The following is a 9,102-nucleotide window of genomic DNA, read 5'->3' on the forward strand; positions in this document are numbered from 1 at the left end:
ATGGTGTTTATAAATGTGGGCTTGCTAAGCAGCAGGCGCCTTACGAAGAGGTACTATCTTCTCAACTGTGAATTGTCACTATAGTTCTTGCAACTTGTGTGCTTTTTAATTATTCTCGTTACAGTGGTAGAACATCCCTCTTGCTTGAGGTTGTCAACATATAGACTAGCAGATGACAAGGTGGGACGTATTTCCCATGCTCTGCTAATGACATCCATAGAAATGTCAAATATGTTGTCTGACAGAGAGATAATGTGTAAATGAATGAGGTGAAAACAACTTGCTGAAGGTAATTCTCAGACAGCTACTTAAAAAATGTTATAAATGGTAGTAAACGTTGCAGCAGACAATGGTTTTGACCTGTCTGCCTTAATTGATGAATGGAGTCGCAGATGATATGTTCAATTTTTCTGGGACCCAAAGAAGGCTACCCCTTTTACCTCATACATTTTACTCTAGTTATAAATGTATCGAGCAAATGCCATGCTAATCCAGATAGGCTGCAAAGATTGGGTTTCAGAATGGGTTTGTGTTTCTAACTATTCCATGTTACAATGATTCTATCAACTTTTGCTGATAATAAAATGATCCTATGCATTTGAGACATCGTTGATGCATTGCATAGATCAGTTTTCTTGCTTAGATGCATTTTTGGGGCCTAAAGTCAACATTGCTGAAGATGAACTTATCTCTCTGTGGGGCCGCATGGATGATCAGATTCTGTTACATGATAAGGAAAGATTATAACCACAAAATCCCCCTTTGGTCTCTCTTTTACGGTACTTCCATTTTTTCTTTTGTGGTACTTTCCTGTTGTACTGCCTAGTTATAGCATGTCTCATATCAAGAGGCTTCCTGATTGGGATAGCAGATTCACCACCCTCAGACCTTTGATTAAGAGATTGTACAGAGTAATTATGATTCAAATCAAACATTTTGTGATGGGTATGATATCCTTATTGTAACGCCCAGATAAGTTTGCTAGCGGCTGGTCACCCCTCCCTTGTCTTTTTCACTCTACTATTATGACCACAAAAGTACTTACAAGCTAAACCGTGGCAAATCATGGTCATTTAGTCCGTGGCTAGTAAAATTACACATTTATTCATTCTCATTGTACATTAAGAGGAGAAAGTGGGGAACAAAAAAACGAACGCCTTCTTTCTTGCAAAATCAATATATTACTTACCTTTACCAAAAAAAAAACGAACGCCTCTTATTTCAACACAAAAGAATAACTTTCTACATTCATGTGTTGACATTAACGAATTCTCGAAAAACAAGATCTGATGTTGATTCCTTGGTCTCAGGATCCCAAACTTTGAGATTCCTGAAGCTTGATGGATCAGGAAATTTTTGCAGATTTGAACAGTTGATGATGTGAAGTATCTCCAACGATGCTGGACCACCTTGAATCTCATACAGCTTAGAACAACCATTTAAATGAATTTTCTTGAGCTTTTTCAAGTTAGTCAGATCAGGCAACTTCACCAATGATGGAAGTGTCACAAGCTCTAATGTTCTTAGGTTCTCCAAACCTTCAATGTCTCGAATCTCTGTTAGCTCATCACAAGCAACAATGAGTAAATATGATAAAACTTTTAAATTTGAAAGATCATTCGTTGTTTTCATTCTTCGGCAAGACTTGATACCTAAGTATGACAAATTTGTCGGAAGCTTAGGTAGGCATTCCAAATGACAACGTTGGAGCTTGAGTCTCTTCAGTTGAGAAAGGAGAACGAGATTGGAAGATAGGTTGGTGATGTGAGGAGAAGACAACTTCAAGAACTCGAGCATTTGTAGTGTTCCAATCCACCAAGCACTTGGAGCTCCTTCGAGTTGACAAGGACCCTCGTGATTAAACCACAAAGTCAACCTCAAATTTCTCAGATTTAATAGGTTCGAGAAATTTGGCAAAGTCTTCATCGAGGTTGTTTTACAACATAGATTGATTAGACTTTCTGGAAGTTGAGGCACCATCGAAATTCTGGGGCTACTCAATATCAAAGTTTTTAGAAATCGTAGATTCCCAATATTATCGGGAATTTCTTTAAAAGTGCCCCATGCCTCTAGCTCTTCGAGCTTCTCCAACATTCCAATGGCACTAGATATCTTTCTCAAGGGGCGTCTCATCTTTAGAACTTTCAAATTCTTCATGTTCCTAGTTACATCAGGTAACTCCCCCATATTTGTACTTAATAGATTCAAATGAATTAGGGAGTTGAAATTTTCAATCGACTTAGGCATTTGAGTCAAGTGCCTATCCACTAATGAAAGGTTCGTTGCTACAGCTGCACAGCCAACGAAACTGAACTTGGTCAGTAATGTACACTTGTCCAAGCTAAGAATTTCCAGTTTTTTCATCCTTCTCCATTCAGGGATCTCTTCTATAGTTGTTGAGTCAAGAAGAAGTTCCCTCAAAGATTCTAGTGCCCCCATCTCGTCTGGTAGCCCTTGAAGACTGTTACAATCCTTCAAGTTTAAGAAGACTAGCCTCTTAAGCTGACTAATCGATGAATGAATCTGAACCAAATTCTCACAACTTTTGAGAATCAGTCGCTCTAAATTCACAAGAAAAGACAAGTTTGGGGTTCTACACAACTTCATGCATCCAGTCAGATTTAGGACCTTCAAATTCTTAGCCAACTGAAAAGAAGACAGAATATTGGTCTTCAAAATACATTAAGATTACACACGAAAAAAAAATTAAAAAAAAAAAAACAACTTACGCTGATTTTATCTAAAATCATACCTTGATGTGGCTCCATCCATCCCACTTTTCGGTGATGCTACTCATTGACAAATCAAGTATTAGTAGCTTCCTCATGGAGAAATTGGTCACCTTAAAAATCAGAGGAAAGTATTTCCATGAAAGCCATCTCAACTCTGGAAGGATGAGCGTGCTAAATGTGGCTTGAACAAAATTTGAGCACTGGTAGCATAGTAAACCACTCACTTGATTAAGGATAGACTTTGCGATTCTATCAAAGTCTTTGCTATCCACTTGAAGGAACCTTAGATTTGAAAGACTTGCTAGGCATTCTTTTATCAAGGAGTATTGAGATATTTCATCAAGCTTGAGACATATTGCTTGGATACTTCCAATTCCATGAACTCCTCCCATCTGCCAAAATAGAAATAGAAAATGAAAGTTAGAGTATAATTTACCGCGTTTATCTTCTTCAAGGGGAAAGCAACTATATCTTTTCTCCTATTGTTGAAAACAATTGATTAATCGTGCACAAAAAATAAATCAACGTCGATATAAACCAAATCAAACTGAATATCCTATGACCAATCTTCTTAAAAAGGAATGAAGCTATACAATTTTACCTGCGCTTTTACCAGAATTTCTGATGCTTGGGCATGAGTCCACACCCATTGTTGTTGCTCTGGTTTCCAACCACTTCCTCGTTGTATAAGATTTCTTCCAATATCTCTTAACAAATCATGCATCCACAGTCGGTTATCTTCTCTAATCTTTATCAAAGATCTTTGCTGGAGGGTGTTAAGAGATTGTTGAGGAAGAAAATTACAGCTTTCCCACATGTAAATCACAATTCTTTTATCAATCCCGATGAAAAAACAAGCAATATCAAAAAATATCTTTCTTTGGTATTCATTTAAAGCCTTAATGCTGATCATCAATTTCTTTTGAACATCTTCATGAGGAGATTCTTCTAACTCTTTTAATATGGCATCCCACTGCTCTATGGTTTTTTCAAATAAAAAAGAACCAATAACCTCAAGAGCTAAAGGAAGACCACCACAAATTTTTACAGCTCTTTCTGAGTGAAAGATGTATTGTTCTTTGGGATAATCTCTTCTAAAGGCATGCTTACTAAAAAGTTGAAGAGAGTGATCAAAATCCATGCCAGTAAGTTCATAAGTCTAATCAACAAGTGTAGGCACATTGAGAATTCCTCGATTTCTAGTTGTAATGATAATCTTGCTCCCCTTGCCAAACCACTCACGCTTTTTCATGAGCGCATTGAGTTGACTTGCTTTGTCAACATCATCAAGCAGAAGAAGCACTGTTTTACAGTGTAACCTTTCCTTAATCACCTTTTTTCCTTCCATGATATTGTTGATATCGGGCCATCTTTTCTTCAGGATGTTCAATATGAGCTGATTTTGCAAGTGTGTAATCTCTGTTTCTCGAATGTTGGAAAGGAAGCAACAATTAGAAAAATCATTAGAAAGTTGATTGTACACTATTTGGGCAAGAGTCGTCTTTCCCATGCCACCGATACCGTGGATTCCGATGATCTTTGTTTCATGATTATGTGTACATATCATCCTCATGATTTCATCCACATGACTGTCTACTTCGACTAAGCAATTAGGTACTTCCAAGTAGGCAGTTTTCAACTCAGTCAAAACATTATTGACAATTTCTTTCACAAATTCACCTTTACCTCTGAAAATATTGGAGGAAAAAGCATCAAGACATTAAGTTTAGCTGAAAAAATAATGCATCTAGAACAACTAGACCATCCATGATATAATCAAATACCTGTTTGGCATGCTTTGGAAGTCCCATCCCTTTAGTGCTCCAACCTCATTGAGAGCAGCCTTCCAATTGTCGATAGTCTCATCATTGAATTGCTTCTTGTTTGCATGAGAAACACTGGCATTGCCATAGTGATCAGTCTGGTATTTGACCTCGGATGGTGCAACATTGTAGAAAATGGGCATGATCTTATGGCTCCTCGTGTTCTTGCTCTCCACCATCTTGACCAACTCCCTAAGGCACCATGTACTGTCTGCATATCCTTTGGAAAAGATTGGTATCGAGATCTTTGACTGCTCAATCGCTTGGAGAAGCTGGCCGCTGATCTCTTCACCAATGTGGAGCTCTTCATCATCTTTATATGCCTGAATTCCAGCATCAATCATGCTAGTGTGAAGGTAATCAGTAATATCATTACGGGTATCTAGTCCTCTGAAGCTCAAAAATACTTCGTAATCATATCCTGATAATTTCTCTAGTTCCTGATTATTAGAAGAGGCGTTCAACATGTTTATTTGGTCTCTGTACACAATCCCCTTATAAGGCTGCATTTAGTACAAAAGACAGAAGACCAGTACCAATTCACAATGCAAAGTTCAACCACTAAGGTTAGTGCAATTTGTCTGCAACAAGGATTTGAAATGCTACCCGAAAAATGATGACCACATGCGGGATGATGAGGCTAATTTCTATTCGAAGCAAAAGTAGAGATAAGTTCAAAGTCACTATAACAGGGTACGGTGTGGCTGATTTCTATTAGATTCAAATGTAGAGATCTACTCTAAGTAATTATAATGAAACCTCATCAACAAATGCATATGCTTTTTCATGGCAAAGTGAGATAAAGGATTTGGTTCTCTTCTTGAATTTCCCGTGATTAAAAAAAAAAAACAGAAAAAAATTTATTGAAGGCTTTTTAAGCGCTTTTCAAACACTAATGTGCTCGAAACCAGATTTTGAAGGTTTAGAGATCCACATAGCTAATAAGTGTATAATGTATTTTTTTGGTATTCACGATTGTCAAATAACTGAATTTTTGTTGCTTGGACTGTGATGATAGTGAAGATTAAGGTTATTGTAGGTATTTTCTGTTCTTTCTTGTCATCTAAATGTAATGGGGATTTGCTCATTTGAACAAGTGAAAAACGAAATTGATAATTAAAAATGACACACTTTACAATGCCATAATTTTCCCTTAATCCATTGATATTGATGGTTGAGGATTAAAGCAACTAGGAACAACATAGAGAGAATTAAATATATGCAAAAACAACGTTCTGCCCCCACAATCAGGCAGATGGCCATAAAAATCTTCTCGAAGGTCAGAAACGCCTTTTCGAGAAAAGCAATCGCAGCCCCATGTCTCCCAGGTCCATGTCCAGACAATTTCTTCTCAAGAGGCAGAAAAGCAACATTCCACCCCCACAATACAGGCAGAAGACCAGAAAAGTCTTCTCAAAAGGCAGAAACGCGCTTTCGAATAGAAGAAAAGCGCTAAAAAAAAAAAAAAAAAAAAAAAAACGAAAATGAAAACCCTACAAAAAGCTGTCCTGAAGAATCCCTCCTCTTTGCAAATCTCTTCCCAGTTTCCAATAGTACTGAACCTGCCTCTTGTTTCTTCCTGCTTGGCTTTCATATCCACCTGCTTCCTTGAGCTTTGAGTCATGAAACTCGTCAGCATTAGTTTTGCAGAGTTTCAAGCACGCCATTTGCTTCTTTGTATTGCTCTTGCATTGAGTTTTAACCAAGTCTCCACCACCAATGAAACAGACAGATTTGTGCTTCTCCAATTCAAGGCTGGCATATTTAGCGATCCTTTCAGTGTGCTCAACTCATGGAATAGTAGCATTGGGCTTTGCCAGTGGTATGGCGTTATGTGCAGCCGGAGACACCGGAGGGTCACGGTCCTGGATTTGTCATCCCAAGGGCTCTCTGGATCAATCTCTCCTCATATCGGAAACCTTAGCTTCATAAGAGAATTGCTGCTCCAAAACAATAGTTTTGATCATGAAATCCCTCCACAAGTCGGCCAGTTGCGTCGCCTACATATCCTAGGATTGCACAACAATTCATTGATCGGAGAAATTCCCAAAAACATATCAGGTTGCTTGAATTTGGTCATGCTCTCACTTGGGAACAACCAACTAATTGGAGAAATTCCAGGAGATCTTGGTTCATTGCTAAAGCTACGGCGGTTGAATTTGTCTGCCAATAATCTAACCGGGAGTGTGGCGTCCTCCATTGGGAACTTATCTTCACTGGAGATCCTTTATTTAACCCGGAACAACTTGGGCGGGAGCATTCCCCAAGTTCTAGGCTACTTGTCAAACTTGCATCTCCTTAGCATCAGATTTAATAGATTGTCGGGTACAATTCCATCTTCCTTACTCAATCTCTCTTCTCTAATTATGTTTGATGTTGTGCACAACATAATAGTTTGGTGGGGTGTTACCTAAATGCCTAGGTAATTTATCCACCACTCTCAAAGTATTTTCTGCAACCATGAATCAAATATCTGGTGAGCTTCCAAAAGAAATAGGAAATATTGTCAACTTGGAAGTATTGTTTATGAATCACAACCATCTTTCGGGTGTTATCCCCTCAAATTTTGCGAATCTACAAAACCTTAGGATTCTACAGGTAAGTCATAATAACCTGGGAGGGGTTATCCCATCTTTTTTAGAAAATCTAACCAAGTTGATTGAGCTACATATGGGTGGAAACAACTTTCATGGGCAAATTCCTTCAAATCTATCAAATTGCCAATCTCTTTATCTACTTAACCTGTCTAATAACAATCTCAATGGTGCCATACCCCCGTAGCTTATGCGTGACGTGTCGTTTGCCAACATTTTGGACTTGTCTCATAATCATCTGACTGGAGTTTTACCCAAAGAAGTTGGCTTGATAAATTTGATTGTGTTGGACATCTTTGACAATTTGTTGGTAGGTGGAATCCCGCGTAGTTTAGGCAATTGCTTTGCATTGACATCGCTGAGGATGGGAGGCAACTTCTTCCAAGGGTTGATTCCACAATCAATCAGATCATTAGAAGGCATTGAAGAACTAGATCTTTCACGCAACAATTTATCAGGACAAATTCCAAAATTCTTAACAATATTTCATTTCTTAAAGCTTCTAAATTTGTCACACAATAAGTTTGAAGGCGTGCTACCAAGTAAAGGAGTCTTTAAGAATGCTACTGCTACTTCTATTGTTGGGAACAATGAGCTTTGTGGCGATATGCCAGAATTTCACCTCCCCTATTGCATTGCCAAAAGCTTAAGCTTCAAGAGCACAAGGATCAATATAATAATACTTTTTGGTTTTGTTATTCCAGGAGTTCTTGGGATTGCTCTAAATGCAGCTGTTATATATATATATATATATATATATATATATATATATATATTTTTGGGGTGAAGAAGAATGTAAATGTACCAATTTCAAGTTTCTTGGATGATTTATATCCGAAAATATCTTATGAAACACTCTTAAAAGCAACAAGAGGTTTTTCTTCGATGAATTTGATCGGTGTTGGAAGCTATGGTTCTGTTTACAAGGGAATACTACATGATAATGGAACATTTGTTGCCGTGAAGGTGCTTCATTTAGCCTGTTGAGGTGCTTTGAATAGCTTCATGGTCGAGTGTGAGGCATCAAAAACATCGACACCGAAATATTTTGAAGATACTAACAGTTTGTTCTTCTAAAGATCATCAAGGAAATCATTTTAAGGCTTTAGTTTATGAATACATGGCAAATGGAAGTTTGAAATGCTGGCTACACCCATCACAACATTATCTCATGGGAATGAGCTTTCAAAAAAGTTAAATTTCATTTGGAGGATAAATATTGCTATTGATATTGCTTTTGCATTAGATTATTTTCATCACCAGTGTCCCATCTCCATTGTACATTGTGATCTAAAGCCAAGTAATATCCTCTTAGATGCTGAGATGGTCGCACATGTTGGTGACTTTGGATTGGCGAAATTCCTTGATGGTTTAACTAATTAGATGAGCTCAGTGGCAAGAGGGACAACGGGTTATATTCCACCAGGTACTCTCTCTCTCTCTCTCTCTCTCTCTCTCACTTATGCTTAAATTTTGATTTGATGATGCTCTCTCAAATCAGAATCTCTGGCATCTCTCTCACTCTCTCTCTCTCTCTCTCTCTCTCTCTCTCTCTCTCTCTCATAGTCTTATGCACATTAAATTTTGATTTGATGATCTGCAATTTAATTTGATTTGTACTATGATCCAAATGGGTGACAGAATATGGAATGGGATGCAAGGCTTCAAGAAAAGGTGACGTCTATAGTTACGGCATTCTCTTGTTGGAGTTATTCACCGTTCGCTTGGATAGGCAGGGGTTAAGTCCCACAGGTCACAGATTTGGAGACAATTTGACTCTTCGTAATTTTGTTGCAGAAGCTTTGCCTGAATGAGTGCTAGAAATTACGGACATATTTTTACTTCAAGGAAGAGAGGGCAATTTAGACCCCTATAGTCGTTGGCATTTGTTTTCTGAAAGCGATAAGATATTTCAAGAATGTTTGGTTATGGTGTATAACATTGGAGTTGCTT

The 9,102-nt window shown here is 37.9% G+C and overlaps 1 protein-coding gene across 1 annotated transcript; it reads right to left on the reverse strand.

Annotated features, from left to right (window-relative positions):
• Positions 1–1,248: 1,248 nt before the first annotated feature.
• On the reverse strand, positions 1,249–2,439 carry LOC120293750 (disease resistance protein RPV1-like). The gene has a single exon (XM_039313479.1). The coding sequence runs from the start codon at positions 2,437–2,439 to the stop codon at positions 1,249–1,251; it is 1,191 nt and encodes a 396-aa protein (XP_039169413.1).
• Between the last annotated feature and the right edge of the window lie 6,663 nt (positions 2,440–9,102).

This window comes from Eucalyptus grandis, chromosome 5 (assembly GCF_016545825.1).
Source record: "Eucalyptus grandis isolate ANBG69807.140 chromosome 5, ASM1654582v1, whole genome shotgun sequence".
Lineage (NCBI taxonomy): Eukaryota > Viridiplantae > Streptophyta > Magnoliopsida > Myrtales > Myrtaceae > Eucalyptus > Eucalyptus grandis.

Excerpts from the sequence above, each read along its gene's own strand:
- LOC120293750 (XM_039313479.1), bottom strand. The coding sequence starts at position 2,439 with ATGGGGGCACTAGAATCTTTGAGGGAACTTCTTCTTGACTCAACAACT.